Here is a 16,200-nt window from a genome sequence, read left to right as displayed (position 1 = left end):
GCATTAACGGCCCAGGAGGAGTAATGGGAAAGAGCTTGGTGCTGCATGATAGAGACCCGATGCTGCTTTGATAGAAAAGCAGGTGGTGGGGATAGAGAAATGATCTGGAGAGAGCAGCGAGTAGGAGGAGAGTTGTTAATAAAAAAAGAAAGAAGAAAAGAAAAAATACAACCTGGAAAGAAAGGTAGTGTTTCTCCCTTGCTTCTCATTTCCTGGCATTTTCTTTGCTGACCTTGAATCATAGGGGAAAGGGACGACTTGCCACTTTGTCTCCGTAGGTTGAAAACCAAGGCTGGAATCTTTCTGACAAACACTTCCAAGCTCAGCCTCTATAAGCTGCCCCCAAATTCTTCCAGTCTGTCTGAAATTTTTATATTGGGATTGTTTTATTTTCTCTATTTATCTGTTTATTTTGGAAAGTGGCTGGGGAGATTGTGGGAGGAGATTGGATGCTTCATTGAAGAGATAGGATACTTGGAAAAGTCAGTTGCAGACTGATAGTTCTTCTAACTTTTTAATGTCCTTTACAGAAAACAGAGTGGCCTGATGTGTATTTTACTTGATTGGCTTCATGGAGGGCTTGTGCCTCTGACTATATTTGGAAAGGTTTTGATGGGGTTTTGTACTGATGCAATCTGGATGTTGATGGCCTGCAAATCATTTTCCTGATGTGGAGATCTGGAGGGTCATGGACAGGGGATGCCAACAGGCTGTTCCTGTTTTGGAGTGGCAGAGCTGGGTGGAAGGGAGAAGGAGCTGGGCAGAGCTGGAGCAGGGCAGTGAGCCAAGGGTTTTCCAGGCTGTGTTCAAAGTGCTGTCACACTGTGCAGCCCTGAGTGGCAACACAGTATTTGGACATAGCAGCCTTCCGCTACAGGTCCAGATGTACAGCCAGTGTGGAAATTGAGTCCTTCTCCTCCTTTGGTGGGTAAAAATTAATAGCTGGCAGGGGCTACTTTTTACCAAAGCCACGCCATGGTCCAGCATTAAGATCAGAAGTGAAGCCAGTGGAGCCTGTGGCTGCCTAGATAAATCTCCAAGCATCCTCCTGTACCTTGCAGGGCTGTTGGCATCCGTTCTGTGTCTTTCAGCTGTAGGAAGCTGGACTTAGGCTCTTGACTGATTTACTGATTGGTGGCAAGAGACCAGACGATTTGTTTGGACTTTTTTTTTGTTTTTTTTTTCCTACAGTCACGTCTTCTCCCCGTACAGGCTTTGCTCAAGCTGCCGTGCTGTGAAGCAGATTGCTGCTTTCAGTGAGGCAGAGGTGAACAGTCTTCAGCGTGGCCAGGAAGGGTCAGCCGGAGAGGAGAGGTTTGCTAGCCCTCCAGAGATGGGGCAGTGGGTTGATACCCACTCATGTCCCACCCGCGGAGGCAAGCTGTGCAGTGCTTTCACCAGGGAAGGCTGGTTATTGCTTGCAGTAGACTTGTAAGTGTTGCTCTCCTGCAAGAAAAACTGGGAAAAGGGTGCAGTGCCTGGGAGACTTCAGGGTAGGAGCATAGGACACATAACTTGAAACAGCCATTTTTGCTGGAGCAGGGGGCACTTGTTGGCTGAGAGAGCCTGTCCTCTCATTTGGGGCCTTTTTGGGGGTTGCTGTCTTTTCACCAGGGGCACTGACAGTGGAGTGAGTAGCTGGCTTGCTTTGAGGCTCTGTTTCTATATCTTGCGGGCTAGCTGTGTCTTGCAGTAGCTGCTAGCTTCCTCTTTGTCAAAGCTTTTGACCCCTCTGCCTGAAGAGACACCGTCTTCCTCCTGACCCTGACTCCAGCAAAGGGGGTTTTGAGCTGCCTTCCCTGTCTTCCTGCAGCAGTGCACTCTGACTAACAAAAGCTCCCCTCTGTCTAGCTCTGACCACAGGATGTGGAAGGGCTGGCGGGGAGTCCCCATGGTGTTGGTACATGCTCCTGGTTGTGTCCCCACAGCGCGTCGAAAAGCAGCCGCTGTCGTGTGAAGAGCAAACTTCTTACTGCCCCCCAGCAAGCAACCATCATCACCCTGTGGGGAGAGAGTGCTGCTCCCACCTCCCGTACACCAGTGACATGGCTGTGGGGACACTCTCTCCCATACAAGCTGTCAGTAAATTTACAGTAATGATGTTTATTGCGAAGCCGATGTCACAGTGGGGTAGGCACTGTCAGGTAGCGTCGGTGGTGGCTGTAGTGGTGTGGACGCTGCTGTGTTACAGCTGCTCTGCACAAGTTTTCTGTCGAATGCTGGGAGAAAAATTCCACATGGAAAGTCTCTCACTCTCTTTTATGGCCACTCATTCTTTGTGAGCCCAGGCCATTCCCTTCCTTGCCCGTTCCTTCTCTAACGCAACTGGGCTAGCAGTGGTTTTTCAGTACTCTGAAAAATAATGGTGCTACCGGCTTGTTGCAGATAAACCTGTGTATGATACAAAGGTGTAGGAAAACAACTGGAAGTCTTACAGGGGGTATTTGAAGAGCGAAGTGCCCAAATGGAGATGGGACTTTTGAGAGGCTGCTGCAAAGGAAAAGCTGTGCTTTGCTGAAACGCAGAGCAGCTTTCGGGCTCACTTTGCATGCAGCAACCAGCCATTCTGAAGGAGCACTGCTGCCAGGGAAAGGTCAGAGCAGAGTCTAAAAGGCTGTTTTCTCCCCATCTGGCAGCTCCTGAGCTGGGGGGCTGGAGCACAGGCTGGCAGCAGGAGCTCTCTCCTACCAGTTTGCAAAACCTAGTGCTCCCATGCCCAGCAGGGAGGCAAATATCTCTGCAACGCTCCTAGCCCTGCTGTGGGCAACAACTGCCCTTCTGGTGTTTCACACCAGAGGTTGGAATAAAGGCTGGACCGACATCCCTTGGCTGGGAGCTGCATCTAAACTGAGCTTGCCTTGAAGGGACCATGCAGCCTCTTGCAGGCTTCCCTCCATAACTGTGCAAACCCAACTGCTAGCACCCTGGGGGAGCTTGTCCTCGAAGGGAGGGGGCACAGCTGCGACTTCAGGAAAGCTTAAGTTGGGGTCTGGCTCTCCTGGTTAGCTCCAGCTCCACCTGAAAGCTCTCAGGCAGCCAGTTCCAGGGAGCCCCAGGACAGCTCTGCTGCCTTGGTGGTAAAAAAGGCTCTGGGTGCTGCCCAGCAGGGCAGGGTTGTGCTGGCCTGGAGCGGGGTTTGAGGATCTTCACCACATGCGTATGGCCAGCACGGAGCCTGAGAGCAGCTTGTGCCCCTGCCCGGTGCTGCAGTGGTAAATCTGACCTGGGAGGCGCCGGGGGAGCGAGGCCAAGGCCCGGAGCACCGCAGCAGGCAAGGTTTGCCGGGGCTGCTAACTGGCGTGCTGTGAATCAGCTACTGCATTTGCTTTTATTGTTGATGGCCGGGATGGGAAATGCAATTGAGACACCTTCATGAAAAGCTAACAGAGTTGGGTTTGGAGGGAGGGCTGGCATTCTGATAGCCTTGCTTCTCGTTAAAGAATAATACGAATTATTTGTCTGAGACTATTCCTATCGCTGTGCCTGCAGCAGTGTGCTGACCATGGGTCGAGACCCATACAAATACAGAGCAGGAGGGTCTCTGGGGACCAAGCTGTTTACTTTGGACTGTACAAATAAAGAAATGCTGCTAATTTTATAGCAGCTGCTTCTCAGAGATATTTTGAGTGTCAGGCTCTGATTGTGTGTCTGTAACCAACATGCTGTGGCCAAGCATTTTCTAGCCCTCCGTAATTCCTGAGTCTAGTTAATAACACTCACTGTGAATTGGTTCAAGTAGGAAAGCTGGTGAGGGTATGTGAATCTTGATGACTGCACCTCAGAATGCTGGAGAAGGTCCAACACAGAGTTGGGGGATGCCACTGCCACTCAAAGAAGGGTCCTGGCACATTGCCAAGGCTGGGGGATTTTTCTTCCAGCGCTCCAGCCTGAACCCTCCATCTGAAATCTCCAGAAAAAGTTGCTCTTATCTTCTGCCATCTGAGGGAAAAATGTTATTTGTACATGGAGAACTGGATGGGAAGGCCAGAAAGATGGATTGCTCGTCACCTTTTTTCCTCCCATTTAACATAATAGGGGACTTGATTTAAAAAAATAAAAACAAACCAAAGCCAACTTATATTAGAAAGTTTGAAAGGGAAGAACATGGCAAACAAAGTTCGAGTGACTTATTAATCTGATTTAGTCTTTCTTCTGGCTGAGACTTCCAGTGCTCTAATGTTTTTAAAACAGTAAAGTTGGTCCAAAGTGTGATGGGAGTCTCCTATTTTTATGACCTAAATCAGTGACCCAAAGCATAATATTTTCTCTAGAACCATCTGCTTCCTCTTCTTGCCAAGGGGATTTCACAATGCCTGGTTGCTCTGAATAATTGTACATGTGCGAGGATATGACCTGCCACAGGGAGAAAATAAACTGAGCAAGGGCAGGTGGATGCTCTTGAGTTTTTTGTTGAAACTACTACACTTTAGAAAGAGACAGTGAAGAACCATGCAACTGAGTAATATTTTATGCCCACATTAAATGTTTTTTAAGCCTACGTATTTTAAAAAACCTCCAAAACTACACTTAGGAGCTATCTGGGATAAAGAGAGTAGATAGCAAGTCAGCCTGTGTTTTGACAGCCCCTTTATCAAATGTCTCTGAGAGTTGATTTGGAGCAGTGTGAAACACAGGAGTACAGATGTTGGGTGACTAATTCATGCTTAAGCTAAACTTCAGTGACCGTGAAGGCACGTCTGTTTCAACTTAGCTGTCCACCAAATGGCCTGCAACAAGGTACTCTTCTGTACAAGCAATAGGTTTTCAGGTTTTTATTTCCGATTTGTAAGTGGTGGCTACAGCCTGCATTCTGGGAAGGAGAAGGTCCCCAGGGACTGCGATCAGGGGAGCAATGTTCAGGGCTTCTGATTCCAGCAGTAAGAGCTTTTCGTAGCATTAGCAGGATTTCCAACGCAAACAACTCCTTTCTTTTAAATCTGTCTTCGTACACACTTGTTTTTTCTTCTTCATCTTATCTGTTCTTATCACCCAGCTCTCTGACTTGTTCAATTCCTGCTCTGTGTATCTTTTTTTTTTCTTAATTAAAAATGGGGGGGGGGGGGGAGGGGGGGGCAGACCAACAGTTCCTGGTGAGGAAATGCCATTTATATAAAATTTGATAATTCCCTGTATTATTTTTCCAGCCCAGTAATCCTACTACAGCATCCTTAAATAAAAGCAAATGGAGGAGAGGGCTTTGATCCACCATTACAATGTCTCTTTGTGGAGCAGATCCTGTAACGTGGGTGCAGGATGGCACCCATTGTTTCCTCCAGCCAGTTCTTGACTTGCGTGCAGCTCTGTCCCTGCAAAACATGCCCCTTCCCTAATGAGGAGGGGGGAGTTTCTGTGTCATGGAGGATAAGGAGATGAGTGGTGGTGACCAGGTACTTTCCTTCAAGGAGGTGTGTCCCCGTTTAAGAGGGTGAATGCTTCTCCCCGCCTGCCTCGCTGTACTTTCGCAGTCAGCAGTGCAGCGTGTGTAGCCTGCTGTGAGAGCCAGCCTGGTTCCCAGCTGTGCTGTGAAACAAGCCCTCTTTCGGGAGGCAGAGGGGAGGTGTGCTTAGCCGTCCTGCCTGGGACACGGTCACTGTGGCTGGGCCACAGCTGGGATGCTGTCACCAGATGCAGCCTTGAGCATGGTCTGTGTCTCCCAGCACACGCAGCTGGGCAGCTCTCCGGCCTGCCGTGGTGTTTACTGGAGGCCAGGCAGATGGCAACTGGTAGGGTGAGACCTGCCAGGCGTTGCAGAGGCTGGACTTACTTTGGGAGGCGTTGGCTTGTGTCCCATCTCTGATATGAGCCTAGGAATACCATCCTTCTCTTAGAAGTTGAAACCTTTCATGGCTAGGCTCTTTTTCTTTTTTTTTTTTCTTCTTTCTGGAGTGTGGTATTTTTATGGGCAAAACCCGTTCTGCCTTTTGTATTCGCCAGCAAAGTAAAGGTATTGCTGTACTCATTTTCCTCTCCTCATAGAAACATTTTTAAGTACCATGTGATTCAATTAACTTGGAATGGAGAAGTGTAGTATGGCTAAGACTCTCCTTGAGGAGAAAATGTAGCTCTAATAACGAGAAATCTGGCTTGTATTGGCTAATAAAATTGAGAATGTAACACTGAGCGTGCTCAGGTTTTTGCACTACTTAAGGGCATCTGTTCTTTTGGTTTATGCACTGTTAACTAACTGCAAACCTCTTTAACAGCTCCTCTGCACTGCTAGAAAATCCTGAGGCAGGACAAGGGCAAGTACTGCTGTCATGCCTGATGACTAACGTTGTAAACGGAGTGAGAAAGGCCCTTGAAGGGGAAGCCGTCAAAGCTGGCAAAGCTGGCCTAGTGGGAAGAGAGTGCAGGGACAGGTTTCCTCTCCAAGCGTGCCAGGAGAGCCAGGCTTGGATGCATGTGGGGCTCTTCCAAGTTTGGGAAGGTGCAAAGTAAGCCAAAGGAATGGCTCCAAAATCATTAATGAAAGACTGCCCTTCTGGTGCACCTAATGACAAGTTGCTGTTACGAATAAGGTTTTGCCAGGGTTTGAGCTCACTTTGTGCAGATTTCTGATGTGGAGTAGATGCCTGGGAGGACTGTGAGCAAGAAAAGGCTGTGAAATACATAGTTTATGGGGATTAAAGATGGCAGGTATAAAGCTATTTTTAAGAAATGATGGGGTCATAGTAGATTTCTGTGTGCTCTCCTGCTCTTTCCCTGAACTCCAGTGACCGAGTGCACTGTAATTTTGAAATGGTGTTATAAATGATCGCATCCAAATTTAGTTATAAACAAAATTTCCAATTTATTAACTAAATAAAGATAAGCAAAACCAGCGCTGGACGGACCGGGAGCCCCTGCTCTACCTGGCCCGCACTGACCGGTTTCCCTCCTCAGTATTTATTCTCTCTCTTCTCATACATAGTTATACCCTTTAATACATATTCATAGGATTTCCGGGAAAAGGGTGGGTTTATGGAGAGCTGCCTCGCACATGCTCTCTTTGTCTGTTGGGGTCTTTTTCTCCCCTCTCTGGTGGTCGTGGGATGAAGTAAACGCTCTTCCTCGGCCTGCCCTTTTGGTGACCCCGAACTTTGAGCATGCCTCTTACAAACAACTTCTTCTTGGGCCGGGATAACTGTAAACAACACTTAACAGAACCAGTTGGACCGGCCCATTAGAACACGGGGTCAGGATGGCTTTGCAAAAAACAAAGAGCTATTTACACATTATGTCACCCTGCCCCCTCGAACCTGCAGTTAGACAAAAACGGTTCAGTCAAAAATACATATAAAAAGAGCAATATTTTAAACTTATTTTACACTGTGCAAAACCATATGCTGAGGTAGGTGAAAATAGACTAAAAAGTCCTAACATTATTTTATAATAACACGAACCATGTAAACTGATTTCACAAATGGGAAACACTTCTGCCAGCCAGGAAGCAGAATGATGGGCTTTAATTAGATGAGAAACCAGAAAATTAAATTGAACAAACAGGCCTTCAGCAAAGAGAAAGTGCCATTAAACTTAGTAGCTAAAAAGGGTAGGTGCTAACCTGCTGGTAGCATCTGAATCTGCCCTTGTTCAGATAACCGAATGAGATGATGTGTACATGGAAAACTGCAGCAATCATAACACAAATCGGCTCATCAGATGGGTCTTCTTGAGTAACCGGGTGATTTGATTATATATTTGGAGAAGATGGGAAATAAACAGGGTGTAGAGGAAAATCTGTTCTCTCTGGTAGGCCTCACTTAATGCATCTTTCCTTTTGTCTCTGTAGGTTGAGGACGTTTGGGGCCTGTTTGGTGGCAGTGGCCATGTCGCGGGCAACTCACCTACCCACCTTCCCGGTGAGCTTCCAGCTCCTGAGTGTGGTGCCGGTGTTGCTCTTCCCTGCAGACAGCACACATGCGGAGAGCCCCCGTGAATTGCCCGTGAACGACACCGAGGAGTGCACTGGCTCATACATCTGCAAAAAGGGTGTGATTTTACCAATATGGGAACCCCAAAACCCCTCATTTGGTGACAGAATTGCTCGGGCAACAGTGTATTTTGTCGCAATGGTGTATATGTTCCCGGGAGTATCTATCGTTGCCGATCGCTTCATGTCCTCCATCAAAGTCATTACATGCCAGGAGCGGGAAATAACCATCAAGAAGCCCAGCGGTGAGACTAGCAAAACCACAGTGAGAATCTGGAATGAGACTGTTTCCAACCTCACACTGATGGCCTTGGGCTCATCTGCCCCTGAGATCCTCCTGTCTGTTATTGAAGTCTGTGGCCGTGGCTTCACAGCAGGGGACTTGGGGCCAAGCACAATTGTGGGGAGTGCTGCGTTTAACATGTTTGTCATCACTGCAATCTGCGTTTACGTTGTTCCAGATGGAGAGATAGGGAAGATCAAGCACTTGCGAGTGTTTGTTGTTACAGCGGCCTGGAGCATCTTTGCCTACACTTGGCTTTACGTTATTTTTCTGTGTCTTCTCCTGGGATTGTGGAGGTTTGGGAAGGCTTGCTCACCTTCTTCTTCTTCTTCTTCCCAATGTGTGTGGTATTTGCCTGGATAGCTGACAGGAGGCTTTTATTTTCCAAGTATGTCTACAAGAAATACCGAGCTGGCAAGCAGAGAGGCATGATCATTGAGCATGAGAGTGACAGGCCCTCCTCCAAAGCTGATATCGAGATGGATGGAAAGGTTGCAAATTCTCATGTGGAGAACTTGGTGTTGGAGGTGGATGAGAAAGACCAGGACGATAAGGAAGCCAGGAGGGAAATGGCTCGGATCCTTAAGGAGCTGAAACAAAAGCACCCCGACAAGGAAATTGAACAGCTTATAGAGTTGGCCGATTACCAGGTCCTGAGCCAGCAGCAGAAGAGCAGGGCCGTTTACCGCATTCAGGCCACTCGACTCATGACGGGAGCTGGCAACATCTTGAAGAGATATGCTGCAGACCAGGCCCGCAAAGCTGTCAGCATGCATGAGGTCAACAGTGAGGTGGCAGAAAATGATCCCATCAGCAAGCTCTACTTTGAGCAGGGTACCTACCAGTGTCTGGAGAACTGTGGCACTGTCGCCCTGACCATCATCCGCTGGGGAGGCGACTTGACCAAAACGTGTACGTTGACTTCCGGACAGAGGATGGGACGGCCAATGCCGGCTCTGACTATGAGTTCACTGAAGGGACAGTGGTCTTCAAGCCTGGCGAAACCCAGAAGGAAATCCGTGTTGGCATAATCGATGATGACATATTTGAGGAGGATGAGAACTTCCTGGTCCATCTCAGCAATGTCCACGTGAGCACTGAGGCCTCAGATGAGGGCATTCCTGAGGTCGGTCGTGTCTCAACACTTGCCTGCCTGGGATCACCATCTACTGCCACCATCACGATCTTTGACGATGACCACGCTGGCATCTTCACCTTTGAGGAGCCAGTAACACATGTCAGTGAAAGTGTAGGGACCGTGGAAGTGAAAGTGTTGCGAACCTCTGGTGCACGAGGAAGTGTTATTGTGCCCTACAAAACCACTGAAGGCTCAGCCAAAGGTGGAAGAGAGGACTTTGAAGACACTTGTGGGGAGCTGGAGTTCCAGAACGATGAGATAGTGTAAGTGAGGGTTTTATTTGTTACTTACAGTCTCTGGTTCTCCTGAAATTAAATGCATACGGCTCCCAGAGCTGCACTGGAAGTGTTTGGGTGCCAGCATGTTGCAGTAAGCCACAGATGGCCTTATATGCTTTGGGGAGCCTGAAATGCTATGTTTCTGCCTCGCTAACAGAGCAGAGTGATGCCTTCTCAGGGGCACTCCACCCTTCCAGCAGCAGGGAGGTGGGACGGGTTTGTGAGCTCAGCCTCCCGCACCCTACCATGCACCGAGCAGATTTCTAAAGCCTCAGCTGTACAGTGCAGCAGAGAACAAAACCGCGCTGGCTGTTACCACCCAGTCACAAGCACCTGTCTTGAGAAGGGCCTAAACTGAGTATGTGAGTTGTGGTACCTGCTTCCCCTTGCCTGTTGAGGGTCAGGTAATCTGGGACTGGGCCACAGCCTGTTGCACTGATGCTCTGTTCAGGGCTTTGGTGAAGGTGTCTTCACCTCCTCCTCTTCCAAAGGCTGCAGGCCTGGGTCATTGTCTGATGCATGTCCTGAAAAAGTATTGCAAAGCAGAGAAGCCTCGTGGTTAGGATGCAACTGCAGCCACATTCGGCTGCTTGCAGATAAAAAAGGCTGAAAGCTGTTGGAGGCTACTCCTGAGTGTTGCTAGGTGAATGGTGGAAAAATGATTAGTGCTTTAGCCTTGTTTATTACATTATGTGGAGAACATAAATTAGCCCAGTAAATCGTAGTAGAAAACATCTATCTTTGGGTATGTCATGAAGACGTTTTCTTGCCCAGTTGGTGCTCTGGGAGGAGCAAGGGTTGTGAGTTGCGTTGGTCCACAGTGAAGTCTGAGTCTGTAGATCACTCCCTGAGAACTGTATGGAACTTGGAGCAGTCACTTGATAAAGGACACTGCTGTGTCAGAGGAGAGCCAAATGTTGGCTTCGGTGTTGCAGATCACACAACTGGTCTCTTAGGAGCTGAGACAGACCCATGCTGAGTGCTGAGAGCGGGCCTTACGTTCTGTCTGTTACTTGTATTTGCTCCATGTGCACAGGCAGAATGAAGCAAACGGGAATCGTAAAACTTTTTGAAGTAGTGGAAAAGAAAAAAGGGATTTGTAGTTCTCAGAGTATTCGACCAGTTGGGGTTTTGACTTCTCAGGAAAATCTGAGCAAGAACTTCACAGCTCCAGCAATCTGGAGGCCAGAACATGCATGTTGCTCACACAAGGGTTGAGAGCACACAACATGCCCTTGTTCCTGGCTCCTGAATGATAAGTGTAGTAGAGAGGAATGCAATTATTTGTTTGGGTTTTTTTCATTTGGGGAGAAGCAGGGAGTTGTCTGCAGAGATGCAATGAACTAGGCTATAAGGATATCCCCCAAAGGCTCTTTACATATTAACCAGGTCACTCAGCACTAGCAAAACTTGGGCTACTGACAGGAAGACTTTGACGTTTGATCTCAGTTCCCCTAGGATGTGACATGTTTTCATGGCAGACCAAACACGTGGCTGCAGGCTCTGCGGCCATGTTCAGAAGGGCTTGGGCTTCCCCTTTGTCTTGGATCCACCGCTCTGGTCAGGACCTCTGTGCTGTCCTTCATCAAAGACAGGTAGTGCCACCTGTGTCTGCAGTGCCTGTTGGTGTCAGTCTGTGCTGTGGGGTGTTGCAGTGGGACGGCAGTGCCTTCTCCCTGGCCTTGTGCCAAGGCCTGCTGAGCCTCTGCCTACTGCCTCTGCTGGTGGCCTTTCCTCCACTCAGCTATTCACTGCTTTCACTATTTTGCCAACAGCCCAGTAACCAAGGGGTGTGCTGGAAACAGGCTGACCGCGTCCTGTCAGAGCTGCTGCCTGGCCTCCTGGGCCATGCTAGTGTGCCCTCCCCACATCAGCAAGCCTCCTCCTTCCTTTTCTTACTGGCTGTCAGCACGTGCACAGCAAGAAAGAAACAGGGGAAAATGGATTTTCTAAATCGAGTGTGGTTTCTTTCTGTGCAGACACCAGGGCATTGCTATCATATCTCTGTTGCCTTTAAACTCTCTCTCCCTGGAATCGCAGGGAGGGACGGTACGTGGGAAGCACCACTTTAGGAGTTCGCAGCCTAGTACAGTTGAGGGCCTGGGGAATGGGGTGGGAGGAGGTGGCGACTGCAGGGCCATGGTTGACCAAGAGTCTTGCTCCATTGAGGTGGGAGAGGGCATACATTCTTCCTTATTTTTCTGAGAGAAAGATGAAACTGATTGTACAAATTGCAGTCTGTTCATGTTATTCGTGTGCCTGAAAGGCAGTAAGTATTCGTCTAAAACTCAGCTGCTACAGTCCATGTTCAGGTGTTGGATTGTACAATCCGACTTGCAGAAGATTTCCTGCAGGTCCGTGTTTGCCTGGGCACAAGTTTAGGACAGCTCTGCAGCACAAAGTCAGTGTGGTCCTGAAGCTGAGGTGCTGCTTACAGGCATCCTTCCTTGAAAGAATTTGCTGGATGTACTAGCACACTATGTGGATTATAGAGCTAAAGCCTGTTTGCTATGCCATTGTTTGTTAGTGCTGTGCTTCAGCTAAATCACAGCTATGTAGAATGGTGCAACTGGCCAGCAGATTTGATTCAATAAAGTTCTAAAACTTCACATTTTCCCGTGCTCTGGTGGCCAAGAGATGGCTTTGGTGCCCTTCCTGAAGGTCTTTAGTGCCTCTTCAGCTCTGCCATTCCAGGCTTTATTAATCAGCTTCATAAAATTGAGTAAGATGTGTTTTCCTGGGGCACTAACAACAAAGGTAGGGCAGTGGAGGGGGACACAGAGATGAAAGAAAACTGTGTACGACAGTGTAAGTCTGTTATTAGAGGCCTGACTTGCTGGTAAGTCCCAGTAAAATTAGAAAGCGCTGGGAGGGCCCTGATCTTCTGGAGACCTTCCTGCAGTTCCCAAAAGGCCCAGTTACGTAACATAATGTTTGTTTGCAGCGTCCAGAGACACTTCCTCATTTTGCAGTCTGTTGATATCCCCTTTCCCAGAACTTACAAAATAGCTGTGTAACTGCTGAAACCATGCTACTCCTGTGCATTTAAACAAAGATCTCGTTTTGATGCAACCAAAAACGATGTACGATGGAGAAGAAGTTGGTCCTCCTCTGGAACATTTTATCTCAGTACTGTTTGGTAGCCTCTTGGAGTGATGTTTTGGTGCTCCTTGCTCCTGAAGCACAGCTTGTGTGCTCAGTGGGTGCACGTTGGCAAGTGAAAGAAACAGCATTTAAATGTTTTGCAAAGGGGTTAGCTGGGTTTGCATGACAGCTTGTTCCAAGCTGTCTGGGAAAGCTAGATGTCTGACTCGGGACTCAGCAAGGTCCGTCTCAGTGATGCTGCATGGGTACCTGGGGCTCTGAGACATCAGTGTAGGACAGGGTGCTATGATTTAAAGTGTAAAGAGGGAGCCTTCCCACTGGGGCCATCCTCAGCAAGGTGATTCCAGCCTTGTCTTGCATCTCCATTAATGATTAAAGCTTTCTTGATGAGAACATGGAGAAGATGTGGGGTTGCAGGCTCTTCCTGCCTACCCGTCTACCCCAGCTACTGTGATCATAGAAGAGGTTACTGGTTCATCTAGCAAGTGTATTTTTATCTCCTGATCAAATGCCAAATACTTCAAAAGAAGTACAGCCTCCCATCTTAAAGGAGGAAGCAATCCTTCCACCAGCTGATGGGATCGCCTCTCCTTGCTGTCTTGAAACATCAGGAGGGGCACCTCTTCCAGATGCGACTGCAAAGCGATAGGAAAAGTGTGTGTTCTTTCATGTTCAAAAAGCAGTAGTTTTTCTAGAGATAGCATTGCAACTAGAGATCTGTAACAATCTGCGTTCCAGATGTCTGCACCCACACCCCCCCAAAAAAGTTTTTACTGAGTTAGTAAGTCAGCGAGGAAGATGGTATACACAATCATATGGATAACTGATTACACTGGTATTTCACCTATGCAGTTATACCTGTAAGTGCATGGAGAATCTTATGTCCATAGATCTTGCTGATCATAACATACAGTTTAGCTGGTTTTACAAAAGGTGTCTGCTGCAAGTTTAGGAACTGATACTCTTGGTCCACTGAATTTGACTTGTCCAAGACAGCTTTGGAATTTCTCTGGAAGCATAAATCTAAGAGCCAAATTGTAACAGGTACACGTCAGCTAAATTCTCAAATATTTTAGGAAAAGTGTCCTCAGAGACCACATAGCCCCCCTCCCAAGAGCCCTTAAAAAATGTCAATGTCAGTAGATCGTGGCAGAGGGGGAACCAAGTGGTAAGTTCCCCTTTTCTTTCTCAAAAAACATTGGGTGAGGTATTTCTAAAGAAACAGCAAAAATAAAATCTACTCAGCCCTGAGACCTCTCTAGCTCAGTTTTGCCTCCGTGTCCTGCAGCTTCAGAGAAAAAAAAAATGAAACCTCCAGCATCGTCAGCCTCGCAGTAGGATGCAGTGGAAGAGCGGAGAGTCTTCTGATGTGGCAGAAAGGCCGCCATAAGCCAGACTGAAGCTGAAGCGAACAAATGATCCCCTTTTCACATTTCGTTGTTGAACATATTCTCTCTCTCTTTGTCCGTCCCGCTTTGTTTGCGTGGGTCAGTGTGCATCCCCTCCCTCACAAGCCCTGGTTTGTGCAGGATTAATGTCTGGAGGCACAGTGTGAGATATCATAACAGACCAAACAAAGGTTAAACTCTTGTTCAACCTGCTTCCAGTGTCCAGCTTGGTTTTTAGAGCATGTTTTCCCCCCTCGCCACTGGCGGCCTCACCTGGCCCAGTGGAACTTGCAGGCAGTTCAGATACGGCCACCAGGATCTAGGTCTTGGGTCCATCTTATGGAAGGTGGCCCTGGCCATGGCCCACAGCAGGGAGCTGAGCACGTGTTGCGCCAGGCTGGGGCATGGTGTGGGTGTCTGTTTCCGTTTCCAGGGGAGTTTTGGAGAGGAGAAGTTCCCTAGGACTGAAATGTGTCATTGCTTTGGGTCCTGAAAGTTCCCTAGGACTGAAATGTGTCATTGCTTTGGGTCGTCCTCTCTTCAGGGGGGAAGATATAACAGGGTGAGTTGTCTTTTCTTTTTCTCCTCTTCACTCACACAATGTTTAGTCTTTCCTAAACACTCCTAAAAAGTGAGCCTTATTATCTCCCAGTCATGTGGATCTCTCTTAAACTGCTGTGCTCTTGCCTTGGTTGCACTGGACAATCCCCCCATTTCTGTTAGGAGACAGCAAGGAGATAAGACCACGTGGTGTTCGCAGACCTTCCCCCTTCTCCTGTGCCCAAGTGCCCACTGGCACTTGCAGTTGCCCTGTGCACACAGACTGGCCACCGAGTGACACAGACATGATGTGTACTGAAAAAAATCATTCCCAAGTACCATGCTGGGTCTCAAGCCTGCAAAGCGCATACTCGCAGCTGTGTCTCCGTGTCTCGTGGCTTGATCTGGTCCTCTCCTCCCCAGAGCAAGACCAGCATGTCTGCTCCTGTGCCATGTCATCGTTGTGTTGTGGGACAAGTCCTGCCTGTAGCTTGCTTGGGGAGGGTGGGTACGGAATGCAGTCTGAGCCATTTGCCCAAATAAATGATGAAATCTAGGAACTTGATTTGATGATGTCCCCTGTGGAGGGGATTAGGCAGTGAGGTTGTGTTACTGGATGAAGCAAGTTGTGCCAGCACATCACTGGGGGGAATGGGGGGAGAAGGGTGAGGACAAGAGTGGTTAGCTCTCACTGAAGAGCTGACACAGTTTTTGTCCTTGAAAAACCAGTGTTTCCTTATTTGTAATGAGCTGTTGTTGCCAATTTACTGCTGCCAGCTGCATCTCTGTGGTTGATTAAGGGAGCTTGGATCTTAAATATGTAATAACTCTCTGAAAACCATTGAGAGGCAGTTAATAGCTTCATCAGGGCCTGTGTACACATCCACTGTGCTCCTTTATGAACAGGCTACCTATTAAATGCATTGTAGTAATTTATAAACCACAGAATCTAGGCTTGTTTTAAGAAATTAAAGCAGCAGCCCTAGTGAAGCTTGTTACAGTGAGAATGAGTTATTTTGGACGGAAGCATGGTCTGCAGCTCCTTGCTGGGGAGATGAGAGTCGGGGTTAGGAGAAGCCCCGTCCCCCCTTTTCTTTGCCTGGCATGTGCTTGAGCACTGCTGGCAGCAGCATTAGCACCAGCTGTGATATGCAGGTCTTGTCAACAGAGCAGGGATCTGTCCCTCTCCAGCCTGTGTGCACAGGATCCTTTACTGTGGCAAATCCTTGAGCATGGAGATGTAAATAGCTGTGCACAGGACCACAAGGCAAGTGCTGAGTTGAAGCTGAGCATCTGCCTTGGGAATAGACTTCTTTCCTCTGACACTTTACCCCCAGGTTTGACCTGAGTGGATGGCACTCAGTTTTCATCGGGCAGCAGAGCTGCATTTGTGGGCTTAAAACAAGGGTGATATAGAACAAAAAGCAGGCAGCTGACCACAGCCAGCATCTGTGCAGATGGGCAGAGAAACATCTGCTGTCATCCAAAGACAGAGAGGAGAAGCTGGACCTGGCAGACAGCTGGCTGAGTCAGAAACAGACCCTCCCCGGGGGCAG

General features: G+C 48.3%; 1 protein-coding gene across 1 annotated transcript in view; it reads left to right on the top strand.

Annotated features, from left to right (window-relative positions):
- The window catches only part of LOC141966346 (sodium/calcium exchanger 1-like), a 29,396-nt gene that overhangs the window by 3,695 nt on the left and 9,501 nt on the right, over positions 1-16,200 (top strand). Inside the window, 3 exon segments of the mRNA XM_074918954.1 lie at positions 7,772-8,460; positions 8,463-9,104; positions 9,107-9,596. Of these exon segments, the coding sequence (XP_074775055.1) occupies positions 7,809-8,460; positions 8,463-9,104; positions 9,107-9,596 (1,784 nt within the window). The 5' untranslated portion in view covers positions 7,772-7,808.

The sequence above is a fragment of the Athene noctua genome, chromosome 1 (genome assembly GCF_965140245.1).
Source record: "Athene noctua chromosome 1, bAthNoc1.hap1.1, whole genome shotgun sequence".
In the NCBI taxonomy this organism is placed as follows: domain Eukaryota; kingdom Metazoa; phylum Chordata; class Aves; order Strigiformes; family Strigidae; genus Athene; species Athene noctua.
Note: the sequence above shows the minus strand (reverse complement) of the source record. Positions and strands in the feature narration are given on the sequence as shown.